This window comes from Lycorma delicatula, chromosome 13, assembly GCF_047948215.1.
Source record: "Lycorma delicatula isolate Av1 chromosome 13, ASM4794821v1, whole genome shotgun sequence".
Taxonomy (NCBI): Eukaryota; Metazoa; Arthropoda; class Insecta; order Hemiptera; family Fulgoridae; genus Lycorma; species Lycorma delicatula.
The window spans coordinates 43,113,050-43,131,511 of NC_134467.1; the positions used below are offsets into that span (position 1 = coordinate 43,113,050).

General features: G+C 35.0%; 1 protein-coding gene across 3 annotated transcripts in view; it reads right to left on the reverse strand.

The window, feature by feature from the left end:
• The window catches only part of LOC142333791 (calcitonin gene-related peptide type 1 receptor-like), a 980,405-nt gene that overhangs the window by 48,403 nt on the left and 913,540 nt on the right, over positions 1-18,462 (reverse strand). For 2 of the 3 annotated variants that reach the window (XM_075381308.1, XM_075381306.1), the window contains exons 9-10: positions 17,105-17,146; positions 8,318-8,407 (exon numbers count right to left, since the gene is read on the reverse strand). In XM_075381308.1, coding sequence (XP_075237423.1) covers positions 8,318-8,407; positions 17,105-17,146 — 132 coding nt within the window. The remainder of the gene's footprint in view (positions 1-8,317; positions 8,408-17,104; positions 17,147-18,462) is intronic. The other variant, XM_075381307.1, reaches the window with a different exon arrangement.

Here is an 18,462-nt window from a genome sequence, read left to right on the forward strand (position 1 = left end):
TTTCACCGTACATCAAATTATGACAGTCGATTTGGACATGCGAAAGGTTTGTGCGAAACAGAACAGAAGGACAATCAAAGAAACGTGTCCGTTGATCTTCTTGAGAGGATTGACAACGACCAAGAATTCTTCAATCGTGTGATCACAGGTGATGAATCCTGGATATTTGAGTACGATCCTGAAGCAAAGCGAAGAGCGGCACACTCCGTCATTTCCTCGAACGAAAAAATATCGTTTGAGCAAATCAAAGTTTAAAACCGTGCCGATTTGCTTTTTTGACAGTAGGGGTATCACGCATAAAGAATTTGTTCCTCCAGGACAAACTGTCAACCAAGCGTTTTACAAAGGTGTAATTGAAAGGCTCAGGAAAAGAGTGATTCGCGTGAGACTAGACGTTGCAGACAAGTAGATGCTTCATTATGACAATGCCCCGTGTCACACGGCCACTTCCATCAGGGAATTTTTGACCTCAAAACGCACTCCTACGGTTCCTGAACCTCCCTATTCACCTGATTTGAGTCCTTGTGACTTTTTCCTTTTCCCGAAATTGAAATATGTCTTAAAAGGACGTCATTTTGGAACTCTGGAGAACATTCAAAAGAGTGTGACCGACCAGTTAAAAGCGCTGCTACTAGGAGTGGGAACAACGACTCCGCCGGTGTATAGCTGCCCAAGGGAACTACTTTGAAAGGGATAATATTGTTGTGTGAAAAAAATAAAAACTTTGGTAAGTAAAAAGTCAGCCTCATTACTTTTCTTCAAAACCTCGTATGTACATATATTTTTTTTTGGTCGAGATCAGCAATTTTCAACCTTTCTAACTCCACAACCCCAAAAAGTAAAAATCAAAAAAAATATAATGAATATTTCGCGACCCCCTTCCCAAGGCCAACCCAATAAAACCTAGTTAAAACTATTTAGATGCGGCTGTTTGTTTAAACTATTTGATGAAACGGAAGGAAAGAAAAAATCTTTTCTTTCTCATGTAGAAGTCAGATGGTTATCGCGGGGGGGGGGGAAGTGTTAACCCGCTTATTTGAATTAAGAGATGAATTAATAATATTTTTCCAAGATAAAAAAACCGCCGTTCTCAATGTTTTTACAGAATAATAAATATATGTTGCTATTGGCTTACTTAGATAATATATTTTCGCATTTAAACGACTTGAATGTGAATTTACAATGTGATAAAAAGATTTTATTAATGACAGACAAAGTTCATACTTTCATTAACAAGAATTGATATCTGGAATTATTCTTCGCCTTCAAAGCAAAAATTTTGATATGTTTCTACTCGCTTCTGATTATATTGAGAAAAATTTAGATGAAGAAGACACTCACTTTTATTCACCACAGTTTGGATAGCGTGAAGATACATTTGCGTGAGCTACAGATTCAGTTGGCGGAGTATTTCATTCGATCTTACAAGGGGAAGGTACATCGGTTCGAATCCGACTTAATCTCCTTTTTTTTTAATTTAAATATATCGATTTATTAATAATTATTAACCTCCAATTATAAAAAAAAATTACGATAAATAATAATTCAATAATAACAATAAAAAAAATATATGGAAAAATATCACAAGTTATTAGCGAAATAAAATTTTATGTATTTTAAAAAAGGTAAATTAATTTAATAGGCGTACAAGGAAGTTATGTGGTGTCTACATTAGATTTTTTACCTACTTTAGAATGTGTATTGAATCCTTTGACGGGTTACTGAAAATAATTAAGGATGGTATAACACCTTGTAAGGGATAATATTTAACTTGAGAAAAAACTCGAGATCACATCGAGGTAAGTTTATCATATAACATTACAAAACTTATTCAACTGTATAGTAATGAAATTACAAAATTAAAAGTATTAAAATGTAGAAAAATATAATAATTAAAAGTATTCAAATATCAATTTCCATTATACTGATAAAATATATACTTACAATCTTACAACACATGAACTCAAAATCCTGAATACGAGGGTGATTCGACAGAACAAATTGAACATTACGGAACTTTACAAAATTTAACCTTTCCCTTTTTCCTTTTCCCCTTTCTCGCTTTTCCTTCCCTTTTTCTTTCCCCCTTTTCCTTTTTCTCTATTTTCCTTTTCCCATTTTCATTTTTACGATATTCACTTCCTCCGCGTTTCCTTTTCTCTTCCCCATTCCCCTTTATCTTTACCTTTTCTTCTCTATTTCTCTTTCCCCTTTCAATTCCCTTTTTTCTATTTGCCATTTTCCCCTTCTTCTCTTTTACCTTGTTTGGGATTTTTCCCTTTTCCGATTTTCCCTATTTCCCTTTTCCGAATTTCCCCATTCTACCTTTTTTCCCGCGCGTAAATCGATCCAGTAGTTTTCAATTCTATAGCGGACACACATATCGGAAACACTGAAATGGAAATGTAAAATATTTAGTATAGCGTGTGTTGCTTTTACGTCCAACAGATAGCGCTGTTTTTCAAAAAAAGCATGTTTTTACCTGTTACAGGTGTGACATTTTAGGTATTTAAAAACACGCGCGTATTCGAATGCAACGTTGTTTCAAAATTTCAAAGCAATCGGTGAAGAACTTTCGGAGATTTAAGATTTTGAACAAACGAACTGTTACATTTTTATTTATATAGATATACTATTTTTAATAAATTAAATTTATTAAGAATTTTCTTCGGTTCTACGAACACTTCTCAGAAAAAATATCCACTAATTCTTTCCGACCTGATGTTTTAATAACTTTATTCTTGTAATCGGAACATTCCATATCTAGTATAGCTTTTTTTTTCTCTCTCCCTTCTCCCCCCAACCGGATATCCATTTAAGTATACTCAGTTGGGGAGAGTGTCCATTTACTCTAAGGAGGCGTCCCCCGCCCACCGGTAGTACGCCCAGCACGGCAAGTTAGCCTCTCCGGTCTCGGATCTTTATTTCTTTGTTTGCCTGCCTCTGATTCCCCGCCTCAGAGATGAGGTCTGGCTACGCCGCCCTCCACCACCTCAGCAGGGAACCGGGACTCGGTCTTTCTTTAACCCAACTTATCCCCAGGAAAATATCTAATATAGCTTGTCCCTTTTTATTGCCACTCCTGTATTAACTCGCTCTTGGACTATATATGTGAGGTTCATGGTACGGAACCTTTCAGTCAAATTTTAAAGTAGATTTTCAGAGCGATTATCCATTCGCTCTGAAATTTTGCATACAGGTTTGCTCCTGATAACAACAAATTTCAACAACATTTTCAAGTCGCTAAAATGTCCCTAAGTTATCGCTTCAAAAGAAGATCGAGGCCGTCCAAAACATCGCGTTGCGGACGATCTTTGGAGCTCCGTGGTTCGTCAGGAACGCCACTCTCCGATCTGATGCGAGATTTCAATCCGTGTCCGAGGTGGGGGTGGCGCAGGCGCGCAGACTGTTCGGGAGAGCGGCTGTGTCCGAACACAGTCATCTTCGGGACATCTGCCGAGAGGACCCAACTCCGACAGTTGTAAGGAAGCGGCCTCACGCCGTACTGGACGAACCACCGTGATGGTGCGGTGCGGTAGCCGAAAATCGACAAACCAGGCTTAGGGGCCTCCATATCGCATGAGCCATAAACGGAATAGTGCGTCAGACGCGTTTCCGGGGTCGCGAGTGAAAAGTTTTCGCGAGTTATATAGTTTGAAGACGTCAAACACGGTAAGTCGCGCATAAAACAAAAACGCGGTCTAAATTTAAAAAAACTTACAGTAAGACAAAATATCCCAGCAATTGCGACTCCTCCGGAAAAGGGGACGCATTGCTCCCTCCTTATAGCTAGTGCCCCGTTGTGGCGTATTCCTGCTAGCCTATTAAAGAGTTAGCACCGAAAGGACTTCAGTGGACGGTCTGAAGGGGAATTACGTCGGGAGGACAGGCTTTATAAGCCTAGCCTTCCGCGGTCGGCCCATGAAATGGGTTCGATAACGCTGGTTTAACAACGGATTGGAATGCAATTAAATCCGTCTTAAATTCACTAAAATAATAATAGACAAAACTTGAAAAATTAGATCCGAGATTAAAAAATAACCCTTTTAAAAACAAGCCCGATTAGAATGATCCAGCAGCAAGGGACTCTGTCCAGGTTCTGCGATAAAGTAGGGAGTAATAGACTCCTGCCAACTTTGCATTCCATTCCATTCCATTCCCTAAGTTGCTAAGTGAAAAAAAATGTCCCTTGAACTTATGCAACCTCGTCTACATGCACATTTTCTAAGTTAAAGAATTATCCATGTTTGTGATATTGTAATTTCAATTGATTAAATTGAACGAAAGTATTTTTCTACGGGTGAGGCAAAAATTCAAATTTCATATAACCGTTACATTAATATTTATGTTTGATGATTCATGATACTTATAAGCTGCTAAATAAGTCATTACTACTCTTCGATCAAAAGTTAGAAGTGCGCATTTTCCCCGCGTAGATTACAAACTAATATCAAAATTACCTTAAAATAGCAAAAAAAAAACCATCAAAAAATACAACAAAAAAAATCAAAAAAGTAATTTTTCTGTCGACATAATTTGAACATGCGACCGTACAAACATGGTGCAAAAAAAAATTACCGACAACTTCTGTTAAATTATGACAGGAGTTTGGAAATCAAGAATTTCCTTTGGTGTATTGAATGACATTACTGATTGCTTCAGTCAGAGAGATTTTAATATATTAGATTAGAGACTTAAGATTTGTGCTGTTTTTCATTGTTCGAAGTCTATATGAGTATATTTTAAGATATATAAACTTTTAAAACTGCCTATAATTTTGACTACGGTATTGAAAACTGTAGGCATGAAAACTTCGAAGATCGCTCAAACCTGTACGCTAGCGCAGCTGTAAAGTATAAATTTAAGACTAAAAAGTAAAAAATGAAAAAAAAAGAATCTAAAAAAACTTTTTAAAAACCTCTCTTATAATAAATTCACCAAAATGTAGAAAATAAAAATTGTGTAAAAAAATGTTTAAAACACCATTTTTAAATTAAACGCGCACTAAAAGATAAAAAATAATTTTATGACGGTATCTCAGAATGTATTTGACAACAAGGTTTGATGAGGATATGTAAGATTATGTGAAAGTCATAGCTTCAAATTAAAAATTTAATGTTTTAGCCAATTTTTACATTTGTCTGATGAATGACTAATGAGTGGGGGAGGTAAACAACTCACTGGTAAAATTGTCAAACTCCGCGACTGTACTTCGATGACAACGCGCTCTTGACTGAACGATGTGTTCGGTTTCATTCAAAAACTAGTAACACGAAGCGCGCTACAATCGCGCGTTCCATGTGGAAACTCGAGAAGCGCGTTGGTCGCGGCGTTGAGTAAAAGGGAACGATTGCATATATATGTTCGTTACCATTTGTTCACTTTGTACTATGCTATCGCGCTTTTGCCCGTCGCACGTTGAAGCGCTCTCATATGTACAAGCCTAATATAACTATTCAAGCTGTATTCTCCGGGAAAATAAAATTAAATCAGACTGAAAAAATAATAATAAATAGATTAAAAATATTCCCTGTGGTGGAGTGGTAGTGTCTCGGCCTTTTATCCGGAGGTCCCGGGATCGAATCCCGGTCAGGGATGGTATTTTTCATACGCTACAAAATTACATTTACATATCCCACGCAATTCGACCTTATGTAGTGATATATATAAAAAAATGTATTTTTTCTATTCCAAATTAATTAATTATAGGCAAAAATAAAATTTAAAAATATTTAATATTAAAAAAAAATTGGAATTATTAATTATTATCAGTTGACGTTTAGGAAGAAAGATTAATTTCAGAAAGGTGTACAGTAAATCGGAAGAAATAAATTATAATTAAATTGTAATCGAATAAAGATAATAAATATATATATATATATATCGTAAACAGTAGATGGGTGGAATTTATTGAAGAGTTATACGGATGAAATGAATTAGAAAATGGTGTTATAGAGAAAGAAGAGGAAGTTGAGGAGGATGAAATGGGAGAAACAATACTGAGAAGATTAAAGAAAAACAAACCGACATACTTGGCGTTTATAGACCTAGAAAAGGCATTCGATAACGTAGACTGGAATAAAATGTTCAGCATTTAAAAAAAATTAGGGTTCAAATACAGAGATAGAAGAACAATTGCTAACATGTACAGGAACCAAACAGCAACAGTAATAATTGAAGAACATAAGAAAGAAGCCGTAATAAGAAAGGGAGTCCGACAAGGATGTTCCCTGTCACCGTTACTTTTTAATCTTTACATGGAACTAGCAGTTAATGATGTTAAAGAACAATTTAGATTCGGAGTAACAGTACAAGGTGAAAAGATAAAGATGCTACGATTTGCTGATGATATAGTAATTCTAGCCGAGAGTAAAAAGGATTTAGAAGAAACGATGAACGGCATAGATGAAGTCCTACGCAAGAATTATCGCACGAAAATAAACAAGAACAAAACAGAAGTAATGAAATGTAGTAGAAATAACAAAGATGGACCACTGAATGTGAAAATAGGAGGAGAAAAGATTATGGAGGTAGAAGAATTTTGTTATTTGGGAAGTAGAATTACTAAAGATAGACGAAGCAAGAGCGATATAAAATGCCGAATAGGACACGCGAAACGAGCCTTCAGTAAGAAATATAATTTGTTTACATCAAAAATTAATTTAAATGTCAGTAAAAGATTTTTGAAAGTATATGTTTGGAGTGTCGCTTTATATGGAAGTGAAACTTGGACGATCGGAATATCTGAGAAGAAAAGATTAGAAGGTTTTGAAATGCGGTGCTATAGGAGAATGTTAAAAATCAGATGGGTGGATAAAGTGACAAATGAAGAGGTAAAGTGACAAATGAAGAAAGAAGCGTTTGGAAAAATATAGTTAAAAGAAGAGACAGACTTATAGGCCACATACTAAGGCATCCTGGAATAGTCGCTTTCATACTGGAAGAACAGGTAGAAGGGAAAATTGTGTAGGCAGGCCACGTTTGGAATATGTAAAACAAATTGTTAGGGATGTAGGATGTAGAGGGTATACTGAAATGAAACGACTAGCACTAGAAAGGGAATCTTGTAGAGCTGCATCAAACCAGTCAAAAGATTGAAGACAAAAAAAAAACAAATCGTAAACAGCTAATCAATAATTTACAAATATAACAAAAATAAAAATTAAAGAGTAATTAAAAATATAATGAAGAGTCATTTTCAGTGAATTTGCTGCAAATGTGTTTTATATGTTTGTATAAGATAATCATCATGAGTTATTAAAATATGATACTAGTAACAAACAAACCGGCATTAATTAATTACGGATGAACTGCTATTTTACTACACATTAATTGTCTACTTTAATAAATACAATAATTTTAATTGTTTTTCCAATTATTGGTCCATTATAAAATACACTTTGTATTTAAATTAATAAATACATTTATATGTTATATAACAGTGTAATCTATAACTAATTAATTAATTTTGTTATTTCGATTAATTACCGTTTCATAAATTCATATGAGAGATAGTAATAATAATAATAATAATTATAATAAACAAAAAGTACAAAATCAGCGACCCATCAATCATAAATGACACATTCAGAAGATGCCATCAACAAAAAAAAAAACGGAACACATCACAGGAACCAAACACACACCCAGACATAATACAGCAGCTGAACTAATATACCAAACACCTAATCGAAAACACAAATCTATACTACAAATAGACACCAGCATTCTTATACTCGAAAATACTAAATAGAAACTATACTGAGATGTCAACATTTACATCGATAAAACAATTCCAGCCAATACATCAGACATCGCCTCTTCAAATCAAAAAATATACTTCAAACAAAATAATATATTCCAAATATATACTTTCAAAAATGTTTTCCTGACGTTTAAATTAATTTTTGATATAAGCAAATTATATTTTTGACTGAAAGCTCATTTCGCGTGTCCTATTCGGCATTTTATATCGCTCCTGCTTCGTCTATCTTTATAGTAATTCTACTTCCCAAATAGCAAAACTGTTCTACTTCCATAATCTTTTCTCTTCATATTTTTATATTATTAAGACTATTTTGAATGCAGTGTTGCCAACATATAATCCGTATTTAACTTAAATATTCTATATTTCTCTTATTTATAATATCCTTTATATGTAATGAAATAACATTAATTACTATACTACCATTTTATAATATATACTACTTAATATTAATATAAAAATATGGAATAAATATATACAAAATGAAAAGAGACAGCAAATGAATTAAAAAAAAAAAAAACACACTTTATTATAATTGTCTCTCTCTCTAACCTGACGTACCGAAACCGTTGTTGCTGTGTATGAGTTAGCTCTTGGTCTAAATGTAGAATACTGCCATTTCCGTTTTACTTGAGCTATTACCTGAAACAAAAACATTAGGTTATTAATTTATAAGATTAAAAATTGACATTTACCAGAATAAATTAACATTATTTTACGTAAAAATTACTAAGAAGTATTAAAGTAAACGAAAATGATTTGATATATATATATATATATATACGAGGTGCGACAATAAAGTAATGAGACTGATTTTTCTTTGCAAGATGTGGAAACCTTGCATCTTGCGTAAGCACACCAACTTTGATCTTGGCCTATAAGCTAGTTCTAGTCCAAGCGGCACATTGATGCAACTGCTCAGTCGTGAGTTGTGCTGTAATAAGTGAACACGTGTTTGTGTCTCTCGTCACACAAATGAAACCGCAAAATATTGCGCGACGGTATGCCGTTTCTTTTTGCGTTAAATCGGGTAAAAACGCGACGACAACTTACTGTAAGCTTCAGAAGGCTTTTGGAGAGGAGGTTATTTCAAGAGCACAAGTTTTTCGGTGGCATAAAATTGTTAGTGAAGGCAGAACGAATGTTGAAAATGAAGACCGCAGTGGACGACCATCAACCTCACGGACAGATGTGAACTTGACCGGGGTGCGTGAAATCGTACGATCTGATCCAAGATTATCCGTGAAAATGAATGCAGAAGAACTGAACATCAATCGAGAAACGGTTCGTCTAATATTAACTGAAGATCTTGGTACGAGAAAGATTTGTGCAAAAATGGTCCCCAAAAATCTCACACAACAGCGAGAAACACGGAAAAATGTGGCAGCCGATCTGTTAGAGCAAACGGAAATCGATCCAGATTTGTTGAGCCGTGTTATCACTGGTGATGAAGGTTGGTTTTTTCAATACGATCCAGAAACAAAACGCCAAAGTTCGCAATGGTTTTTAAACTGAATACACTTTAATTGTTAATTATCAATATTATTCTCACAAGCATAAGGATAATGAATACATTGGGGATCTAAACTAGACGGTAAAGGTGTGCCAAACGAGCCCTGACCGGCTAAAATGTTATGTAAACAGGCAAAAAATATATAGAATATACAAAGTTATGACGTAGTTTATAGCGACTTGCTATATAAACTCGCACATACGACGATTCTCTATCGCTATGTTAGATTGATTTGGTCTTATTTACTAGACCGACAATTTGTTTTACGCGTAGGGGGAACAATCTCCTCCACCAGAGACGTAGCAGGTGGAGTCCCCCAAGGAGCAGTGCTTTCGCCGTTCTTGTACACGGCCTACGTCAACGATATGCCGCTGTCGGAAGGAGTCAAAACACCTCTATACGCAGACGACACGGCGTATTATTATGAATCCGGATGTGTAGATTACGCTATCGAGAGACTCCAACGGCAGTTGGATCTAGTAGAGCCGTGGCTTGATATGTAGAGAATTAAGGTCAACGGTGAAAAATAGGTGGCAGTTATATTCACATACAAGACACGTGCTCCAGCCAGGCAGCTGGAAATCTCAGGAGAGAAAATCCCCTTTGGGAAAACAGTCAAGTACCTGGGAGTAGTCCTGGATAAACGGCTTACCTTAGGAGAACATGTTAAATATGTGACCCAAAGGGCAAAGACCGTCAGGTCTTACCCAGTACTGAACAGTGCCAGCCCGTATCCACTGGCGACCAAATTGCTCATTTTTCGGCTATACGTCCTGCCGATTCTAACATATGCTTACCCGGCATGGGGAGCTTTGTTGAACTCCACGCTTCAAAAGAAATTAGAAGCCGTCCAAAACATAGCGTTGCGGATGATATTTAGAGCACCCTGGTTCGTCAGAAACGTCACTCTTCGCTACGATGCGGGACTACACACCGTATCCGAGGTGGGGGTGGCGCAGGCACGCAGACTGTTCGGGAGAGCGGCCGGGTCCGAACACGGCCATCTCCGGAAAATCTGCCACAGGGTATAAGAAAACGGCCTCATGCCGTATTAAACGAACCACCGTGAAAAGGCGGTACGAGAATCAAAAAATGACAAACCAGGCTTAGGAGCCCCTATATTGCGTAACCTATAAATGGAAACCGCGCGAAATTTCCAGCCGCGAAAGTGAACGTTTTCGCAATTAAATTTTGTTAGAACTATAAAAAGCTAGACAACACCCTACACCGTCCCACGAAGAGACCACAATTTCATTTAGTCAGCATATGCGACTCCCTCCGGAGAACGGGGCGCCGCATTTCTCCCTTTAAATAACTAGGGCTCCGTTAGGGGCACTCCTGCTAACCCATAGGTGCTGGTATCGAAAGGACTTCAGAGGATGGACTGAAGGGGAATTACGCCGGGATTACTAGGCTCAAAAGCTTAGTCTCTCACGGTCAGAACCAGTAAATAAATTTACTGGTCCGTACGGATAGGAACGGAAATTACCAAATCCGTCCGTAACTAAAACTTAAAATTTATAATCGCCACTAAATAACCGAAGAAATCCGCCAGATAATAGAAAGATATAGCAGCAAGGGACATTCTCCAGCCTCTGCGATCTGTAGGGAGAAATATTGAAACTCCCGCCATTCTTGCGTTCAGGAACGGAACGCAAGAATCGATGAGTTGATATAGCGTACACACACACACACACACACACACACACACACACACACACACACACACACACACACACACACACACACACAGAGAGAGAGAGAGAGAGAGAGAGAGAGAGAGAGAGAGAGAGAGAGAGAGAGAGAGAGAGAGAGAGAGAGAGAGAGAGATACGCACACACACACACACAATTCTATAGATAAACGAGGGTCTTTTAAAATATAAATATCCCGAAACTTATTTTCGTATAGTTTACTTATTTTAAAGGGCAACAACTTTTTTAAAGCAAATTTTACAACTGATTAAAGTAAGTTCTCTTGGATAAAAATGGTTCAATATCACGAGGGTTTATTTAGTGGAACGGTCAATCTACAGGGAATCTTAAAGGAATCCTGCGGGTAAAAGTAAAGAGGAGAAAGATAAAATATATATATATATACTTAACTACCTCTAAGTATCTTCACGTATTTATAGTATGTTGTGAGGCCGGGTGTAACGGGGGAATCTAACCGGCGAGTTTCAAAACTAAGGGACTAAAAACATAGATAAGTTTTGTTAAGGTGGTACTAATATACAAAGAGAATATAAGATAACCTTGTAAGCTAAAAGAGAAAGAGAGAGAATGTGATGATCCGTAAGAGTGGAGAGGGTTTTCCAAGTGTATTAATTTCCACTTAAACAACATATTCTGGGTAATGATAAGATGGAAGATTCTTTAAATTTTCAAAAAGATGTTTTTCAGTCTTCAAATGTTTTTTTTTTAAATAAAATATTTATAAATTTATCGTAATTTTTTTAGTAAAATATTTATTTTTTGCAATAATTTTTCAAATTTTATACATTAATAAAAAAAAATTGATACTTTTATCAAAAATCAACGCCAATGATTATTTTTTTAAAATTAATAATTAGAAAACCCACTTACCAACAATTATTTTATATAGCGCTTTCAGAATAAAATTCCATCATCAGGAACTAAATTTTATTTTTTATGTTATAATCTTATTAAAACTAAAACTTATTTGTCGTGTGAATTTGTTTATGTAAAATAATACAAAATATCAGTGGTCGTCATAGTTTAAAATTGTGTTGACTTAACGTCCTGGCATTGTGAATGTCTCCATCGTTATCTATACTACTGTTTTTTGTATATATATATATATATATATATATATATATATATATATATATATATATAAAGTGTCCCATATAAAACGCAACCCATCCATGAAGTTCACTCATCCATGAAATTTCAAATGTCAAACTCCCCTACTCGTTACTGAAATGGACTCGTCCAACATCTGAACATCGCGGCGACGCAGTAGAACACTACCGATAGTAACAACAATGTAATCATAACGTTCAGCATATTGCTAGAGGCAAGATGGTGTTTTCGCTAGATGAACGTGATTTCATTGTCGAGTCGTACTTCAGTACGAAATCAGCGGTTGCAGTGCAAGATTTGTTTCGCCATAAGTACCCAGATAAACCGGCTCCTAACAAAACATCAGTATTAAGGTCAGTCGCAAAATTTAGAGAGACCGGTTCTGTTAATAACAAGGAACACAAAAGATCTGCGTCGGTGTTGAATACAGATACAGTGGCTGAAATCAAAGACCGATTACTCGCCTCGCCAAATAAATCGATCAGACGTTTGTTTGCTGAAATTAATTTGTCTAAATCGACTGTTCATCGGGCGACCAAACGATTACAATTACGACCTTATCGCATTCAAACGGTTCATCGACTTCTTGAGCCCGACAAAGAAAAACGGCTACAATATTGTCAACGGTTCCGTTGATTTCTGCGTGTTGAAATTAATGTTATGGATTCGATATTTTTCACAGATGAAGCACGGTTTTATTCGGATGGCTACGTAAACAGCCAAAACAGTAGAATTTGGAGCGCTGAAAATCCCCACGTTTATCACGAAAAATAATTACACCCGCAGAAGTTAGGCGTGTGGTGCGTGATATCGCGGAAGAAAATAATCGGTCCTATTTTTTTCGAGTGCACCATTAATGCAGAACGATATCAGGATATTTTATTTCAGTTCATTGCACTCTTGGAAGAGAAAGACAAGATGACGGTGCGACATCGCACTACGCAGGTTCAACTTCTGATTTCGTCGAGGAATTCTTCTGTAATCGTGTTATCGGTCGAGGCTTGTGGCCACCAAGATCTCCAGATTTGACTGCGGCGGATTTTTTTCTACGGGGATTACCTTAAAGAAAAAGCCTACAGCAACAAACCACGAACACTTGAACGATTGAAAGTCGATACTGAACAAGCTGTATTAAATATCCGGCCACAAACTTTGAAAAAAATGTTGCATGAAATGCTGTAAAAAGTATTGAAGTTTGTATTCAAGAAGATGGCGGCCACTTCAACATTTACTCTAAATGTAAGGTAATGGATGGTAATAATAAAAATTACATTTACATTTACACATGCCTTTTTATTATTTCAATACCTATCAATATAAGGTTGGGTTGCGTTTTATATGGGACACCCTGTACAATTACTTGAGTGATTCTTCAAACGATCGAGAACAAATATAGGCCTCAACTATAGCTATCCTCTCCCGGATTGAGTAGGAATTTTACACAAGCCCAACTCACTGGTTTTTTTTTTTTTTTTTTTTTTGTTTAACCTCCGGAACCACTGTAACGTATTACTTCAGAGGATATATATAAATGTAAATGAAGTGTAGTCTTGTGCAGTCTCAGGTCGATAATTCCTAAGATGTGTGGTTAATTGAAACCAAACCACCAAAGAAAACCGGTATCCACGATCTACTATTCAAACCCGTATGAAAATTTTACTTGGATTTGAACCTTTAAATTCTATTCTCTCTAAATTCTAAGGAATTTTATTCTGAAAGTGCTTGAACACTTTTATAAAAGAATTGTTGACAAGTGGGTTTTTAATTATTAATTACGTAATCACACCAACGGGCCATGCTTGATAAAATTATTTTTTTAAATACCCCATTTATTTCTTAACAACATATAAATGCTATTTGATTAAATGCTTTGAGCGGAAAGGATAAGATACTATATGTCTGCCCCAGATACGAAGCTGAACATATTGCAGTAACTAGAAAGCTTGTGAGGATCAATTCTGGTTTTGATCTGCAAAAATTTGCAGATTTTGCTGGTTTTTTTTTGTTAAAGGCCGATTTTAAATTTTTTTAAATATTTTAAATTATATCTACATTTTTATAAACATTCATTGTCACGTTTAATTTTATATTAGTCTGTAATGACACATATTTCAAGTCACAAGTCGTTACACTTTTTAAACTATTTTTTCTCTCTAACTCCCTCCCTTCCGCGCGCGCTCACTTTCTTCTCATTGTAACTACATCACGTGGCATTATGATTTTTATTGTGTTTCATTATTTTCCACTACATTTATTTTTTCTACCAATCAACTACGTGTTGACGGTATAAATTTATGGTTATACACTAAATTTTACGTTACATTATTATTTTTTACTTTATGATATAACATTATACAATATGTACGACTATAATAAAAAGTTAAAATAAATTGAACGTAATAAAAATCAAATTAAAAAAATAATTGGTTATATTTATTTCAGTTCCATGTTTATACCTTTGTATCCTCTAATCAAAACCAATTTCCATAACCATATATAACATAATATAGTCTTTTTTTTTGTCTTCGGACATTTGACTGGTTTGATGCAGCTCTCCAAGATTCCCTATCTAGTGCTAGTCGTTTCATTTCAGTATACCCTCTACATCCTACATCCCTAACAATTTGTTTTACATATTCCAAATGTGGCCTGCCTACACAATTTTTCCCTTCTACCTGTCCTTCCAATATTAAAGCGACTATTCCAGGATGCCTTAGTATGTGGCCTATAAGTCTGTCTCTTCTTTTAACTATATTTTTCCAAACGCTTCTTTCTTCATCTATTTGCCGCAATACCTCTTCATTTGTCACTTTATCCACCCATCTGATTTTTAACATTCTCCTATAGCACCGCATTTCAAAAGCTTCTAATCTTTTCTTCTCAGATACTCCGATCGTCCAAGTTTCACTTCCATATAAAGCGACACTCCAAACATACACTTTCAAAAATTTTTTCCTGACATTAAAATTAATTTTAGATGTAATCAAATAATATTTCTTACTGAAGGCTCGTTTCGCTTGTGCTTTTCGGCATTTTATATCGCTCCTGCTTCGTCCATCTTTAGTAATTCTACTTCCCAAATAACAAAATTCTTCTACCTCCGTAATCTTTTCTCCTCCTATTTTCCCATTCAGCGGTCCATCTTTGTTATTTCTACTACATTTCATTACTTTTGTTTTGTTCTTGTTTATTTTCATGCGATAGTTCTTGCGTAGGAGTTCATCTATGCCGTTCATTGTTTCTTCTATATCCTTTTTACTCTCGGCTAGAATTACTATATCATCAGCAAATCGTAGCATCTTTATCTTTTCACCTTGTACTGTTACTCCGAATCTAAATTGTTCTTTAACATCATTAACTGCTAGTTCCATGCAAAGATTAAAAAGTAACAGAGATAGGGAACATCCTTGTCGGACTCCCTTTCTTATTACGGCTTCTTTCTTATGTTCTTCAATTGTTACTGTTGCTGTTTGGTTCCTGTACATGTTAGCAATCGTTCTTCTATCTCTGTATTTGAACCCTAATTTTTTTAAAAGGCTGAACATTTTATTCCAGTCTACGTTATCGAATGCCTTTTCTAGGTCTATAAACGCCAAGTATGTTGGTTTGTTTTTCTTTAATCTTCCTTCTACTATTAATCTGAGGCCTAAAATTGCTTCCTTTGTCCCTATTATTAGGGACAAGGGAATATAGTCATCGAGTTTTTATGTTTAAATTTTTTCTTGAGGGAAAACATTTATATTACACCGCTTTAAAAGAAAGAACTAAAACTTTAACAAAAATTTATAAAATTTAATATAATAAAACTAAATTATTTCTAAAAAAAAGAAAATGGAAATTGTTTACCTCACAAAACCTCAACTCAAACGCTGCTTATTATTATTGACATTTATGATTATTTATTAGTTAATAACATTTTTTTTGTTCCCTTAATTTACTCTGCCCCCCGGAGCCGGAACAAGCATCTAAGCATAACTCATCGCCCGGTTGGGAGGAGGTGCCTTTGCCTCAAACTACCTAGGCTGAACACAAGTTCCCGCCCAAGTAGCCGGGACTGGGCTCTTTCAGTACATGCCACGCCTCTAATGAGACGACTTCAAAGAGGGGTCCTCTTACCGGGATTACGATCTTAATGCTCTGCCTCTAATGGGGAACAGCCAAAGGAATCCCTCACCGGAACTACAGTCTTACATTCCCTCCCCCACAGGCGCCGTCCAATCATTGATGGTGGGACGCCGGAGCCTCCCACCCCTCCTGGACTGGGCTATCCTTCACAGACACCCATCAGACACCCGCATCGTCATGTCCCAGTTTAATGTAAGCCCCTGTAGCAGAAATAATAAGACATTCGTATCTGAAACTGGAAGTTGTTATTGAAATAAAATATCATTATTGTTTACTATTGTCATTATTGTAAATATTATTGTGAGATGTTTTTTTTTATTGCATATTATTACTATAGACAAATGAATAGGTATTGCGGCAAATAGATGAAGAAATAAGCATTTGGAAAAATATAGTTAAAAGAAGAGACAGAATTATAGGCCACATACTAAGGCATCCTGAAATAGTCGCTTTAATATTGGAAGGACAGGTAGAAGGAAAAAATTGTGTAGGCAGCCACGTTTGGAATATGTAAAACAAATTGTTAGGAATGTAGGATGTAGAGGGCATACTGAAATGAAACGACTAGCACTAGATAGGGAATCTTGGAGAGCTGCATCGAACCAGTCAAATGACTGCAGAGAAAAAAAAATTATTACTATTGTCATTATTATTGATCTGTCTTGTTTTACTTATGTTTTTAAATCAATAAATTATAATTATATAAACATTTCCAATAATCAATCTCTCAATATCCTGATCAAGCCGGGAATAGCGACAATATCATATAACAAAAAAAGAGATTACTTAAACATTGGTTTAGCATTTCAGAAAAAAAATTCATACTACTGTACTGAACAGGTAAACTATTCTAAAATTAAAACCAAATTTACTCACTTCGCCATTGCAAAAGCAAAATAGCGTAGCAACACATATTCCCTGAAACAAACAAAATCAAATTAATATAAAAAAATAAAAAAAAAACAATACAAGAATTATAATTTTAAATATTATTTAAAAAAAAACCTCAATTCTGTAACTAATTTCAGTTTTCGCTTAATATTACTAAACTAAGAAAGAAGAGAAATTTATCTTAAATAGTTTTGATAACAGAACAGGATGCAGTTCCGTAAAGTATTGCAAAATAGAAGCCATTTAGGAACATGGAAGTGCATTGTATCGTATTTAAACAAATAAAATTAATTACTGAAACAAAAATGATCTACATTATCTTTTATTAAGTTGATTAATGTTATTTATTAATTATAATAAATTACTGATGTATTTCAAAACAAAAGCTGACAATAAAGTTCCCTGCGATTGGTATTTGTTCTTAAATGGAAAAATAATTATACATGAAAAAAAATTTCTTAAATTTCTTTTTTAGGATGGGAGTAATTTATGATAAATTTTTATTGTAAAATTATCATTATATGTTTAAATTAACCTACGTAAGTTTAAAAAATTAAAAAAATCGGTACTTCTTTTTGCTCCTCCACCTCCAAAATCTCCTTCTAAGAAATTTATTTTTAATTTTTCTACGTTAACTTTGTTAAATGAAAAATCTAAAAAAAGATTCCACAAAAATATGTAAAACCTTCATCAAAAATACTCCCAACCGAAAAAGAAACGTTAGGTAAATTTTTTAATTTACATTATTTTTCTACTATCTAATGCCAGGAAAGTATTACAATTTTGTTATCAGCTTTATTTCATTAACGAAAGTAAACGTGATCTTATTTTACACACATACACACACATACACGCACACACACACACACACACACACACACACACACACACACACACACACACACACACACACATATATATATATATATATATATATATATATATATATATACACATATACATACACGTGCGCACACACACACACACATTTTACTTTATGTTATTTGGGAAGTAGAATTACTAAAGATGGACAAAGCAGGAGCGATATAAAATGCCGAATAGCACAGGCGAAACGAGCCTTCAATCAGAAATATAATTTGTTTACATCAAAAATTAATTTAAATGTTAGAAAAAGATTTTTGAAAGGATATGTTTGGAGCGTCGCTTTAAATGGAAGTGAAACTTGGACGATCGGAGTATCTGAGAAGAAAAGATTAAACCTTTTGAAATGCGGTGCTATAGGAGAATGTTAAAAATCAGACCGGTGGATAAAGTGACAAATGAAGAGGTGTTGCGGCAAATAGATGAAGAAAGAAGCGTTTGGAAAAATATAGTTAAGAGAC